Source organism: Drosophila eugracilis, unplaced genomic scaffold (assembly GCF_018153835.1).
Source record: "Drosophila eugracilis isolate 14026-0451.02 unplaced genomic scaffold, ASM1815383v1 contig_1101, whole genome shotgun sequence".
Classification (NCBI taxonomy): Eukaryota; Metazoa; Arthropoda; class Insecta; order Diptera; family Drosophilidae; genus Drosophila; species Drosophila eugracilis.
In genome coordinates, this window is record NW_024571878.1 from 229,968 (window position 1) to 244,621 (window position 14,654).

Here is a 14,654-nt window from a genome sequence, read left to right on the forward strand (position 1 = left end):
TCGAAATTTATTAACGCTTAGATTAATGAAACCCCAAAACCCAGACCTTTCTCATTAACATTCCACTGACAAAACTCGGGGAGCCGCTTAGCCAAATTGATGTTTGTCAAAGCGAAAGACAACCGAAGAAATTATGATGATTTCACGGCACTTTGAGCAGGGCAAACAGATGCGGCTTACGAGTATCTTCCAGTTGGGGGCTTGGTCGACAAAAGTGTTAATCAAATTAAGAGCCGGCATGGCAGCGAGCTTAACCAGGCGTGTTACGATCTCTTTAACGCTCCAGCTACGCACGCCATTATAGCCGTTCTCGAATCTCGACTTCAGTCCTATGATATACTCTGCGGCACATCGAAAAGTCTGAGCCACTGAAGGCGTCAATTAATCATGATCACGATGAAATTGAAATGTGCGAAAAGCCGAGTATCGTTCGAGACGTGTGCCGCCTCGCTGAATGAAGATGTCTTCCACTGTCTCCACAAGCTGGGTCTCGTCTCCTTCTCACGGCGCAGATACCTCCCGTCGCGCCCCTCTGTCACTTGAAAGGTGTGAGTTACGCATGTGCTTCGTGCCCCGTGTTGAATAAAACGCCCCTATTAGCTGCAGCTAATTGAAACCTTTTTGGCTAACCGAATGCGGGGTACTCTGAGCTGAGGCTTCGTTAAGTAAACCTTGCTAGTCCTATAATGGAATTGTTCTTAAGAAGAAGTACATACAGACTATTGATTTTGTGGCATATAATTTCCTGCTCATGGTTTACGATAAAATCAGTTTTAAAAGTGAATGTACCTTTCCAATGCCCAAGTGTAAGCCATCAAAGCCACGCGTTGACAATTTTTATGGCCGGTTCTGCTGCGTATTTGGCTTGGACTATGGTTATGGAGTTTCGAGATGGAGTTGGAATGGCGATGCGGCAGCAGAGCAGGCGTTGTCCAGTGGACCAGCTCTGCGTGAGCTTTTCGCTTTTGGATTTTCCCACCTTTAAGCAAGCCTAGAGAACGTGTCCAAGTGTGGGCTTATTGGCGTTGACAGCTATGCAAATGGCTGACCATTAAGTCGTTGACTGTTAGCGATGGCTTTTAATTAGCGGCCTGACTTTGACCTGGCCCGGATCGGGACGGTCCAGAACCTAGCCAGGATGGGCTGGAATTCCAGAGACAATGGTGTGGCGACACCTACACTCGTTGCCACTTTGACACTTTGACCATTGAGGAAAACGCTTGCTCGCATTTTGCCAATTTCCATACATAAAGTTCGAATTGAACACCCTCACGCTTCGTGGTCATTTGCATTTAAATGAAATTGCCATTTGGCTTGGCTTGGCTTGGTTTGGGATTGGGACTCGGATTCGGATTGGGATTGGGATTGGGCCTCGCATTGGATGAGGTGAAGATCTCGTTTGCAGCATTTCCTTTTCCCATTCGGTTTTTCTTTTCTTTTCTTGCCATGTTGGCCTGCTCACGATTTCTGCCTCTTGGCCTCTGCTTTTGTTTGCTTTACAGCTGCTTGCTTTGATTGAAAAATTATGCACTTGCCATGGCAATGGGCACCTCCAAATTTCGCCAATACGAGTAAGCAAAGAAATAAGAAATCGGGGATAAAAAGGAAAACCCACCGATGAGCCAAAGACCAGAGATCCAAATCCATCTGCCAAGTGAAATTTCCAAATACTCTTCCTTAAAGAAATCAGAAAATTTGGTAACCAACCTGAGATGTCAGTAAGAGAAAATTCTTTGATCTTGAATGGCGAGTTAAGGTTTTTGGTACCAAAAAACTGTGAAATACTTTCCCTGGCCAGATCGAAATACCCAACTTGCTTGTAAGTGCATCAAGACAGACTGACAAAAGTTGGAATTTAGCACTTGAAACGACGAGTGGCAAACGTTTACCCGTTTTCCCGTTTACCATGTTCCGATTGCAAGTTTGCAAGAGCCTGAAAGCGAGGACGGTAGCTTGTTACTTTTCATTTCGCCAACTCCTTCAGCTTGTCCTGCTCATTAGCAATTGCCCGGCATGGCAAACAGCTGTCCCTGTTAGCCAGTTTTCACCTAATTAAGCAAACAAACGTGTGGGAAACTGGCCGGGGAGATAACTTTCCTCGCCCCAGAAAAACACGCCCATGTCCTCGAGGCTTGAGTATCCCACAGGCTAATGCTAATTGCCACGAACATGGGGGCTAAGTAGCCGATGGAATGCAGCCGAAAACATTTGTCTCTAATTGCGGTTCAGCCCAATTGGGCAGGCCAAATTAAATTAAATGCAGCCGAAAACAAACAAGCGAAGCAGCCAGCACCGAGATCACCAGGAAAAGCAGAAGATGCCACAGCGGCCACAACAATTTGTGCAAAAATACAAATTGGAACATTTGCAGAGGCGCAGGCGTGTAGTAGGCAATACTGTGAGAATTTATGGCCCTGCTCTGGGGTCACTACCGGGATAACATCTGGTTGGCCAACTCGGAGGAGGAGCCGGAGGAGCTGGAGGAACTGACGCGTCGTGCGCGCAATGCGCATGCAAGGTAAGGCCGCTTCCAAAAGAAAACAAAACCGAAATGGCTAAGGACATTGACCAGGAACGATCCAAACTCTAGACAGACAACCGTTTGTGGCGGTCCGCGGTGGAAAGCCATTAGAAATTAGAGAAATGGTTCAGTACCGTTGAAGACTGGCAAAAAACAATTAATAATTCTATATCTGAAGAATCTTGGGCAATTGCAATTACCTGAAGGGTCATTCCATTTCTCTTCAGTGGCTGAACTCTGACTGCCCGTCGGCAAAAGGAAAACTCTCTTACATAAAGATGATTAGCACATGTTTACGAGCATATCTCTTAACTTAACGACCTATAATGGTGGTTTATCCGCTGGATTTTCTCAGGCCAAAGACAAGTTATGCAAATATTTATGATTTACTTTACGGGCTATGAACGGCTATATATTTTTATGTTAAACTCATTAAACGATAGGTGCTAGTGCGGCCTGAAATCCTGTGACTGGGTTAATAGGTAAAGTAGAATGCTAAAAATATGTGGAGAAAGCGTCTTTAAATTGAAAAGCCATTCGGGGAAAAAGTCTAACAGAGATAATGAAGTGGTAAATAATAATATAGAAGCACTTAATGTCCTAAAACAAATTCAAGACCGCATATATCAAATGCATAACCAATTACTAATACATATAAAAACCTAATAATTTCTTTGTGGCACTTTTAGAGCTTTCTTCATTATGCGCACCAATGCTCAGGATTAATTACATTTAAATCAGTGTTCGTGCTAATAATTTCAAGGCTTCTAATTGAAAGTACTCACTTACATCTTCTAAATTTATGAAAGCCATTACAAGCGAAGTATTTTATTACATTTACATACTAATAGAAAACACGTAAGGTATCAGCAACCTAATTACATTAATCAATTCTTAGTTTCACATCCCATCTTGAAGGAAAACCAATTCTTAAGAACCTTCTCATCGCAGGCATACCCCTATAAATTTAATTAAAGCCAAATCTTTCGGCTGGCATTCGGTTCTTGGCCTTAGCTTCCGCCTAACGGACTGTGGGACTTTTGCTTTCCGCATGCGATGGCTGCGTATTCAATGCCTTTTTATTTAACTTTTTTGGGCTTGGTTTGAGCCTGGTTCCTGGGGGGAAAGAAGTTTAGGAAGAAGGTTGGCCGGTTGGGGGCGTGCGTGAAAATTGCTCGAGTGCACAAGGAAGGCCGCCGGCTGGCCTCTCTCACGTTGCAGGACAAGAATCGCGGTAAGTGATTACGTAACCAGTGCATTGTTTGCAGCATCTGTTTCGGGTTTCCTCTCCGGCTGGCTCTTTTGGCCATTTCAATGGATGAGTCTGCAGTCGGAGGATGGCTCTTATCAGCCAATCAATGGGCGAGAGGAAGCTGCGGCAAAATAATTTATTCACAGCCATTATGCGCTGTGAATTTATGCCACTTCCTGGTGGAACCACTACAAATAGCCTTTTAAAATGCGATAAAAATAGCGCCAAGGGGTCTACAGTGCACAAACAGCCAAGAAGATGCACCAGGTCCATGTTTTGGGCTCGGGATGGGGCGTGGTCAGTTGGCAATGACTTTCAAGCATGAAACCGTAAAATGGTTTTTCAATAAACCCGACAAGAACGGAGGAACTGCAAGATGGAGCTGAGCTGGGAAACTGGCGAAACAATGCGACAAATATTTGAATATGTTAATTAGTCTGTTGTTCCTGCCGTTGCCCGTTTTTCTAGGCACGATCAGTTCGTTCTTCTTCTATCGCTGGACGTGCATCGGCGCAGTCTAATTTCATGTGTTGCCATCTTGTTAGCACACCGGTGAAGTTGTTGGCCAGGTTGCGAGGAGGATTTCGACCTGGAATCCGAACCCGCAACCGTTTTGCATCTTTCGCACTAGGCAGACTAACGAATTCAAGTGCCTTCGAGATTCATATTCATATTTATGATCGGTATGCAGGTTGGCCCACACACACGCCGTTTGGCAATAAAGCTGCCAATGACTCGGGCCAACAGCAACTGACAGCATCAGCCTTATAGAGTCACAGGCCACCAGCGGATCGGGATCTCTACTGCCGGCTGAAAACAACACAAGTCCCAAGGTATCCGATCCCCGCCCGCATTCTTCGCCATTTGCACGCAAAGGCAACTGGTGATTACAGTCTGGAATGGCTACGAAGCCAGGTAAATACTTGTTAAGCTTTTAACTTTTTATAACATTATAACATTTTGATATGTTTTTCTGGATGTGACCTTGCAATTCAAAACATTTCTGTAAGGCAAGTGGTAACTAACTAAACCCAATCTTGTTTCACCTTATTTTGAAAAACTTAATCACGTGGCAATTCAGCGTATTTACATAAACATTGATAGATCATGTGGATTTTTTGAGGTTAGAATAGAAAATTTACCAATATACTATGATATAGGGTTTCAGCATCATACAAACTGAGGTTTTACTGTATGCTGGCACCTCAAACTTCAACTCACCTGTGGCATATTACTCCTTGCGTGCGCCGTCCTCAACTTTTGCTCCGACTTTGGCCTTAAGATGGCTCCAACTTGGCTTTAACTTTAGATTTACCTGACTGTGGCTTTGGGGTTTCGTGGCTTTGTAGGTGTTTCCAGGGGCACAGCTGATGCCTTTGACAGCTACTAAATTCTGCCTGGTCGTTCGACGCACACGTTCCTTGTCCAATTTTGGGCATCGGATTTTCCTTTTGGCCGGCGCTTATCGGTTGGCCATAAATTCATGCTGTAGGTGTCTCGATCTTTTCGCGTTTTTTGCGGAGGTCCTCTCCTGGTGGACACGCAATGAAGTTGTTGTTTTGTGCGCTGGAATTTCCCCGCGGTATGTAAAATGCAATTAACGGCACTTGCCGCGCGCCGGATATTGACAATTCAATATAATGGTTTTCTTGTTTTCACTAATTGGCGGTACTTATGCACGCTTATATTAAATAAACACTAATCAAATCGCGGACCAATTGGTAAACAAATCTAGCGGTGACATAAAAGCTATGTCTATCTGAAAATCAGGATCGTCGATTAATTTGACCTGCCTGGCCTATCGGTCGACCCCATCAGAAAACTTTCTCCTCAAAGGGCTGAGAGGAACAAAGCAGTGATTGCATTTAATTACTTTCAAATAAAATGTTTGTTAATATTGTGTTATAGAAATTAAGCCACTGCCAAGTAAAAATGCAAACTTGATAATTAAATTCACTGCCTTTAAGTAGCAAGTAAAATGTCCACAAATTTTATCTGCGCAACCAAAAATAATATGATTAATAATATAGTTATCTAAAATAGAAAGAAAACTGATACTTAAAAAAATGTTAACCTTAAAACTGATCATAGCCTAAAACTTTGCTGAGAAATTCAAAGCTTCCCGCTTACATTGCGTATAGACTAGCAATAATTTATCGATAGATATAATCGAACCGGTCCCGGAACCAATGCAGCAATCAGTTCCGTTATGATTAAACGAAAGTAATAGAAAAATGTAATACAGCAAAGAATAATGGCTTTGAGGTGCTCTTATAGTCTTCACGATTAAAAGTAAAAAAGAAAGTAAAGTAAAAAGGTAATAATAATAAAAAAAAAAAACATCGGTGACATCGATAGTCGACTTAAGTATTCAAACCGATAACAGATGAACCAACTGGGCACCGCTGAGTGACGTGTAAGCGCAGCCAGAAAACCATTTCAATTGTTTTTAACCACAATTTAACCGAGAGTTCCACGATAATGGGTTCGTTTCGCCGCGATAAAGACGAGGAAGAGGATGGTAAGTAGCTACTTAACTCGTGGATCCACATTATCCGCCTACCAGCGAAATTATCGGTTAATACCCAGTTGCTGGAGGGTGCTCCGCTGGCACAGACACACACTCACACACACCCACTAGCCCCGACAAAAAAAAAAATCGAGTTTTCCCTTAAATTTACTGAGAATATGAACTATTTTACCCTTACCTCAAACAAAAAACAAATCTACGATTCCCCAGCAGGACCGAGCAATGCTTATCAAAATCTGGAGAAGACATCGGTGCTCCAAGAGACTCGCACCTTCAATGAGACGCCGGTGAACGCTAGGAAGTGCATCCACATCCTGACAAAGATCCTCTATCTGATTAATCAGGGGGAACAGCTGGTGGCCCGTGAGGCCACGGACTGCTTCTTTGCGATGACAAAGCTCTTCCAATCCAAGGACGTGGTACTCCGTCGCATGGTGTACTTAGGCATTAAGGAGCTTGAGCTCCATTGCCGAGGACGTGATCATCGTAACCAGCTCGCTCACGAAGGACATGACTGGGAAGGAGGATCTTTACAGAGCCGCTGCCATTCGAGCTTTGTGCAGCATCACGGACAACACTATGTTACAAGCTGTGGAGCGGTACATGAAGCAGTGCATCGTGGACAAGAACGCGGCGGTTTCTTGTGCCGCCTTGGTGAGCTCGTTGAGATTGGCCAGCACCGCCGGCGACGTAGTTAAGAGGTGGGCCAACGAAGCCCAGGAGGCATTAAACAGCGATAACATTATGGTCCAATACCACGCATTGGGACTGCTGTACCACATCCGTAAATCGGATCGGCTGGCCGTTTCCAAGTTGGTAAACAAGTTGACAAGGGGTTCTCTAAAAAGTCCATATGCTGTGTGCATGCTGGTAAGTGAACTTCACTTATATTTTGTTTAAATTAAATATTAATGATCAGAAACTTAAATTAACAAAGATTGACTTCAATCCATATCCGTTTTTTCAACGTTCCTCTAAACCAAGTGTTATCTGCTTCTCTTAGATACGGATTGCCTGCAAGTTGATCGAAGAAGAGGACATTTCCTCCGAGGAACTGTCCGATTCGCCTTTATTCACATTCATCGAGTCTTGTCTTCGCCACAAGAGCGAGATGGTTATCTACGAAGCAGCGCACGCTATTGTCAACCTAAAGAACACCAATCCACGAATGCTGTCGCCGGCATTCTCCATCCTCCAGCTATTCTGCAGCTCGCCAAAGGCCACGTTGCGTTTTGCGGCTGTGCGTACGCTTAACAAGGTGGCCATGACACATCCGGCAGCGGTGACCACCTGCAACCTCGACCTGGAGGGCCTTATCACCGACTCCAATCGATCGGTAGCGACACTGGCCATCACCACTCTGCTGAAGACCGGAGCCGAATCCTCGGTGGAACGCTTGATGAAGCAGATCTCTACGTTTGTGGCCGAGATCTCAGACGAGTTCAAGGTTGTGGTAGTTCAGGCTATATGCGCCCTGTGCACCAAGTATCCACGAAAGCACACGGTTCTGATGAACTTCCTCAGCGGAATGCTACGCGAGGAGGGCGGCCTGGAGTATAAAACGTCCATTGTCGACACCATTATCACAATCATCGAGGAGAATGCAGATGCCAAGGAGTCCGGCCTGTCCCATTTGTGCGAGTTTATCGAGGACTGCGAGCACGTTTCGCTGGCCGTGAGGATTCTTCACTTGCTTGGCAAAGAAGGACCCTTTGCAGCCACGCCCTCCAAGTACATACGTTTTATCTACAACCGCGTGATTCTGGAGAGTCCTATTGTGCGAGCAGCCGCTGTGACGGCGATGGCGCAGTTTGGAGCCTCTTGTCCGGCTTTGTTGACAAATATTCTCGTCCTGCTGGGTCGTTGTCAGATGGATCCGGATGACGAAGTACGGGACAGGGCTACCTATTACCTGAGCATCTTAAACTCGGAGAGGCCTGAGCTCTACAAGAATTATATTATCGAGCGTGAGAATTGTTCATTGGCTCTATTGGAGAAGTCGCTGGTCGACCATTTGAATGGCGACCTAGAGACTTCCTTCGATATTTCCGTTGTACCCAAGGCGGCTATCATTAAGCCGGTAATTGCCAATGATGTTATGCTGGTAACCAATAGTGCCCCAAGACCCCCGAAGATCACTCGCGAGGAGGAGAGCGCCGCACGCTTAGCCCAGCTTCCGGGTATCCAGGTGCTGGGACCTATTCATCGCAGCACGGCTCCTATTCAGTTGACAGAAAGCGAAACGGAGTACACCGTTCAGTGCATCAAACACATTTTCGGCCAACACGTGGTCTTCCAGTTCGATTGCTTGAACACTCTGTCCGATCAATTCCTGGAGAATGTTCGAGTCGAACTAACGCTGCCGGAGGGATTCACGACCAGGGCGGTCATTCCATGTCCAAAGTTGCCCTACAACGACCTGCAAACCACGTTCGTCATCGTGGAATTCCCACCCGACGCTGCCAGTTCAATAGGTAATAGAATTTTTATTGCAGCACCACAAAAAAAAATCATTTAACATTTTCACTTTAATTTCAGCCACCTTTGGTGCCACTTTGCGATTTGTGGTCAAGGATTGCGACCCCAACACGGGTGAACCAGATTCCGATGATGGCTATGACGATGAGTATATGCTGGAAGATCTGGAGCTCACTGTTGCCGATCAGATACAGAAAACCAAGAAAAACAATTTCCAGGTGTCCTGGGATGCGGCCGATAGCGAAGGTGCGATAGAAGGTGTATTAACTAACTGGGATAATTCTATATTTCCCCTTTTCAGAATGGTTGCAAGCTGAGGACACCTTCGTGCTTTCGGCAGTGACCACCCTGCAGGATGCGGTGAACACCATAATAAAAATACTTGGGTTGGGGGCTGCAAACCTTTCTGAAAAGGTTCCTGAGGGTACACATCTGCATACTTTGCTCTGTTCTGGTAAGAGCCACATTATTTTACGGTGTCACTATATATGTCACAAAATTATTTGCTCCATTTCAGGAACCTTCAGGGGCGGTGCCGAGGTCCTGGTTCGGGCCAAGCTGGCGCTTTCCGAGGGCGTCACGTTGAATCTGACCGTGCGCAGCACCGATCAGGATGTGGCGGAGCTCATAACGGCGGCCATCGGATAAGACAGCGAGCCATGCAGGAATATAGTCTGGTTCCTGCGTGCTGTCAACATAATCTAAACTCCAACCAACTAAACAGAAAGCTACACTTAATCAAAAATATAATTTGTACCTTTAAGTGACTGTCTCTATAACTCTGTCCACAATTCGGCATGTGCATCACTGAGTATTGTTAATGCCCCTTTCCAGAAAGTTGATGTGGCTCCAGCGATGCATCCTTTAATAAGTAATGTATATGTTTATTATGCCCCGATTAGCCTGTGCATTTAGATTAAGTATGGAAACAAAATAAATAATAAAAAAAAACATGTATATGCAATGCAACCGGATTTTAAGGCGTTTTCTTATGCAAGTGACTTAAGGAATGTAAGCTTTATGATTTTATATTGATTTCAGAATCAATACGAGCGGTACCTCCAAGAACTCGGTATTAATTTATTTTATATTGTATTTTATTTAATTATAAATAACTTAGAGTTGGTGTAACCTAGAGTACTTCTGTTTTTCCTATTTTTACAATTTTTGTTTGCTTTTAAATCGTTTACTTTCGCTGCGTTTTCAACATTTGTCTTAAATTACAAATTTAACTCTCTCGCATGAATTTTTTATTTTCTTGTGCTTTTGTTCGCAATCTATTCATCATTTTACCTCCTCCGATTCTTGCTATACTGAATATTTTCATGTAAAATGTCTCCGATGATCGCCGCTCTATCCATCGAGCCACTTTTACGTATTAATTATTTAAAATGTAAACGCACACAAGTATAAAAATAATATAGGTTTGTAATAACAAATAACACACTCACGCAGTTTGCAGCAATTTCACAATGATAATTTCATTTCGTTACAATTTCTTTACTCATCCTCAAATGTGTTGAATATGTCATTAGATATATGTTTATATAGTTTAGAGTGGTTGTCTGTTGTTTTCTGTGGATTTCTTGTCAGACGAAAGGTAATCGAATGCAGACGTACATCATCCCGCCTTTATCGCTCAATAATTTCATCCAATTTCTCTTTATAATACAAACTAGATCTTCGTTCGGGGCTTTGTCCTGTTTGATTACACCACATGCAGACATACATACATATTACAATTATTTTACAATTAACATATTTCGTTTACACTTTTCGTTAAGGTTTGCTTTGCTTAATTCTTTCAGAAGGAAGTCGCGAGTGAGCCAGGAGCCCGGAGCTGAAAGTCACAACACTGCTCCGGCACTTAGTGGGTCGCTTATTGGTTACGGGTTTCCATTTCCGGCAGGGGGACTGGTGGGTCTCAGGATCGGTCGGGGTTGTGACTATTGAGCAGCTTAAGTCTTACAATTAAGATAGAGTTAATGCTTGGATATTTTATACAGTGAGTGAGTGCTAGCTGGTGCGGTTGCTCTTGTTGGATGTAGATCGATTGATTCCGCTGATGCCGATTCTTGCCCGCTTCAACACTTGAACTTGACCATGGGAATATGCTTGGAAGACACACACTTGTCGCAACACCACTCAGCAAAAACTTCCTTGTTGAGCATTTGGAAGGCTGCCTCTGTCAGGCCCACACATGTTCTGCAAAATTATACCACGATAATAACAAAATTTACTTCATTATACTTTAGTCGAAAGCTACCTGTGAAAGAAGAAGTTACAACCGGATTCACAGAACACGGCCTCATCGTTGTCGTTAACCTCCTTGTGGCACATGCCACACGGATAAATGGGCGGCGCATTCGGATTCTGTGGATTGAAGACCATTGGCTGACCAGGGGGATACATCTTTCCACCTCCCATTGTCATCGGTTTGGGCCCCACTCCCATTGGGCCGCCCATCGGTCCTCCGCCCATGGGTCCCATGTTACCCATCGGTCCGCCGGGGCCCATGGGTCCGCCTCCACCAGCTCCGAACATATTCGGTCCGGGACCGCCCATCGGATTATGGTGGTGGTGCGGATGTCCATGGTGCGGAGACATGTGCGGGTGCGGGGGTCCGTTAATACCACCGGGTCCAGGTCCTGGACCTGGCACTCCACCCATATGACCGTGACCCATGTGTGGACCTGCATTACCGTGAGGTCCTCCCATCATGTGCGGATTTGGTCCACCACCCATGTGAGGCGGAATTCCTCCAGGTCCACCGTGCATACCGGGACCACCCATCATGTGATGAGGTGGACCGCCGGGATGGTGGTGCGGATGAGGATGCGGGTGGTTCATCAGCTGTGGATGCGGAGGGCCAAGATGCGAGGGCTGCTGAGGCGGAAGCATCTGGTTCATCCCCATTCCGGGCAGTGGTCCGTGGCCAGGTGGGGCGCCGCCCATGTGCTGCTGATGCTGCATAGGAACTGCGTTCGGGTTCATCTGGCCCATCATGGGTCCGTTGTTGTTGTTATTGCTGTTGTTATTCGGACCATTGGGTCCGGCTGGCGACTGCAGCGGACTGGGTCCGGAGTTCGGCATACCCGGACTTGGCCCAGCGCTATTCAACGAGTGATGCGGTGACATGGCTGGCGGCGCTGGCGAGGATGTAGGCACTGACGTGGACATCGACGTAGCCGTCGACGTGGGCGTGAGCGTAGGCGTGGCGGGCGAGGGTATCGAAGAAGAGGCCACCGAAGATACCGAGGGTCCATTCGACTGCATCGACGTGGGAACTCCCAAGCGACCGGCTGCCGGCGAGAGGTGAGGATTTTGATTGTTGTTGCTGGCGTTGTTTGTATTGCTTCCGTTGTTATTGTTGCCACTGCTGGGGTTGCCGCCGAGCATGTTGTTTCCAGGACCTCCAGGATTGTTTCCGTGCGCAGGAGATATGCCACCGGGACCAACAAGGCTGCCGGGCCCAGGGCCTGGTCCTGGGATAGGTCCTCCGGGCATATGACTGCCATGCCCCGTGGGTCCATTACCCAACGGACTATGTAAAGGTGGTGGGCCCATTTGCCCATTGTTCATCGGTGGCTGAGGAGGTTGTTGTTGTTGCTGTTGTGGTCCACCGGGATTGCCAGGATTTCCGGGTCCCGGCCCCGATGGCGGTCCTAATGGGCTGCCAATCGGATTGCCCATGGGCGAGCCCATTGGCAGTGAGTTCATCGGTGAGTTCTGGCCAGGACCGCCCATCGGAGAACCCTGCATGGCTCGCGGATTCGGTCCGTTGGGACCGCCACCCATAGGAGACAAGCCGCCCATGCCCATGTGATGCGGTGATATGCTTGGGCCGCCCATTCCACCCATGGGGCTCATGCCGCCCATCCCAGTCATTCCTCCCATAGGACTACCCATTGGGACAGGTCCTCCAGGGCCACCAGGTCCTCCAGGCCTCCCGTGATTCATGTGTGGTGGTAATCCGACTCCTGGTCCCGGACCCATTTGATGAGGATGCATGGGACTCATGCCGCGCATAGGAGGTGGACCACCCATGTGCGGATGCGGCCCATGGGGATGACCCATCGGTCCGCCAGGGTGATGTGGGTGCATGTGCGGGTGCATGTGCGGCGGAGGAGGCGGTCCACCGCCCATTCCCATACGGTCTTCCCAGTGAGGATGACCACCCGGTCCCCCTCCGCCAAAGTGACCTCCGCCCGGACCACCACTCATCTGATTCATTGCCGCCATCGCCGCTGCCGCTGAGCTAGACATCGCCGATACCTGGGGACTGTCATCGAAAGGATTCGAGGCAATAATGGTGTCTCCAAAACCTCCCATGGGTGGAGGTGGAAGCAGGTCCTGCGGTGTAGGAGGTGCCTGCTGTTGCATGGAATTCGCTGCAGCTGCTGCAGCAGCTGCCGCGGCAGCCACCGCAGCAGCGGAGTTAGCAGCATTAGATGTTTTCCGCCGCTTTTTCGGATTGCTCGGCGCCGAGATGATGTCCGTCGGAGGCGGTGGCTTAAAGTCGGGCGGACACAGTCCTCCCGCTGGACCCGGCAATCGATATGGCGCCATACCGAGATTGTGGGTCATATTCGAGGTATTCTTCTTCCGAATGGTGGCAGTTTTTCTTCAACGGCGTGGGGCAAGAAATTCGGTTTTAACGGCGTCGCCAATCCCACACAGGAGATCTCGACGCTGGTGAAGGAGTGGGTTTCTGAAGTGTGTAGTTCTTAAAAGCGGACACTCTCCTAAAGCCCTTGTTGATCTAATAGAGGATTTTATTCGGTGGGTGTAGGCTTTTTGCCGGTTATCCGGCCTGTGACCTCCCGAAGTTTGATTTCCTGGGAATATAAATGGGACCAAATAAGCATCTGGCGTCCTTTGCGTTCGACCACCTACTCACCAAGTCATCTCCTGGCCAGGATTCTTAATAATTTTAGGCTCCTTTGAACAACTGGCTCTAGAAAACCAGGTAAACACTTTCGGCGCAATGAACGGCAACCCCGTTGCTTTTTCGGGTTGGCAACTCTACGCTGGAAACCCAGCGTCGTGTTGTCTCGTTTCAAAAGCGCCAAGCACCTGCCGCCGCTGGATTTTTACTGTATTTTTAATCACTTTAACTCGATTTACTTATATTTAGCACTATGCACACGAAATGAACACTGACTTCGCTTATTTAACCTTTAAAAGGCGCTTTATGGTCAGCACTCTTCTTCTTGCCAGCTATTTTATGTCCTCCGCTGCGTTTCCAGTTCCGTTTTAATTGCAGTGCAGGGTTTAACTGTTGTTTGTTTACGGAGGTTACTTTACAATTACATTTAATTGAAGAACAAAACAACCGGCGGTTATTCGCTAGGCGAAAATATGTTTGCTTTACTAAGTTTAAAATCCTGACTGCGTCTTCTGTTGGCTTTTTGTTGATTTGATGGCCGCTGCAGCATCCACTATTAATTAGCGCCGTTTTTCGGAGCGGCACTTGCACGGTTTACCGTTACGCGCATTCGGCGGTCCGGCGGACTGACCACTGTACCGTTATTCAGCAGCAGCACATTAACCTTTGTTTATTTTGACCAATTTTTGCGTGAGAAGAAGCGAAATATAAATAATTTTCATCGCAAGTCCGCCAGTGAGACCGTTTGGCAACGTCATGCAAAATGCCGGAATTCCAGCGGCTATAAAAGTGTGACCAGAGCGGACAACACGAGGCGGCCTACTTATATGGTAATCAATTTGAACGGATTATATTTGATGTAACTACTTTAGAACATTAAAATAGCTAATTAATTACATTACCCAAATTAGTTAGATTAACACGATTTAATTTATTTTCTTTCAAAGACCAATCGTCTATCGATAGACAGGAATAGTTATCGGTA

General features: G+C 46.6%; 2 protein-coding genes across 2 annotated transcripts; one reads left to right on the top strand and one right to left on the bottom strand.

Annotated features, from left to right (window-relative positions):
- Positions 1-6,144: 6,144 nt before the first annotated feature.
- Positions 6,145-9,755, top strand: LOC108109369 (coatomer subunit gamma). Its single transcript, XM_017217849.2, is given in 7 exon segments — positions 6,145-6,294; positions 6,517-6,758; positions 6,760-7,173; positions 7,307-8,777; positions 8,842-9,027; positions 9,083-9,235; positions 9,299-9,755. Coding segments are annotated over 7 exon segments (2,637 nt in total). The 5' UTR covers positions 6,145-6,254; the 3' UTR covers positions 9,430-9,755.
- A 105-nt stretch (positions 9,756-9,860) lies between these two features.
- LOC108109370 (protein pygopus) lies at positions 9,861-14,438 on the bottom strand. The gene is made up of 3 exons (XM_017217850.2): positions 13,682-14,438; positions 11,048-13,619; positions 9,861-10,986 (listed from the first exon to the last, which is right to left on the bottom strand). The coding sequence occupies exons 2-3, from the start codon at positions 13,366-13,368 to the stop codon at positions 10,866-10,868; spliced, it is 2,442 nt and encodes an 813-aa protein (XP_017073339.1). The 5' UTR covers positions 13,369-13,619; positions 13,682-14,438; the 3' UTR covers positions 9,861-10,865.
- Between the last annotated feature and the right edge of the window lie 216 nt (positions 14,439-14,654).

Excerpts from the sequence above, each read along its gene's own strand:
- LOC108109370 (XM_017217850.2), bottom strand. The coding sequence starts at position 13,368 with ATGACCCACAATCTCGGTATGGCGCCATATCGATTGCCGGGTCCAGCG. Across the intron at positions 10,987-11,047 it reads TGTAACTTCTTCTTTCACAG|AACATGTGTGGGCCTGACAG; the intron begins GTAGCTTTCGAC and ends ATAATTTTGCAG.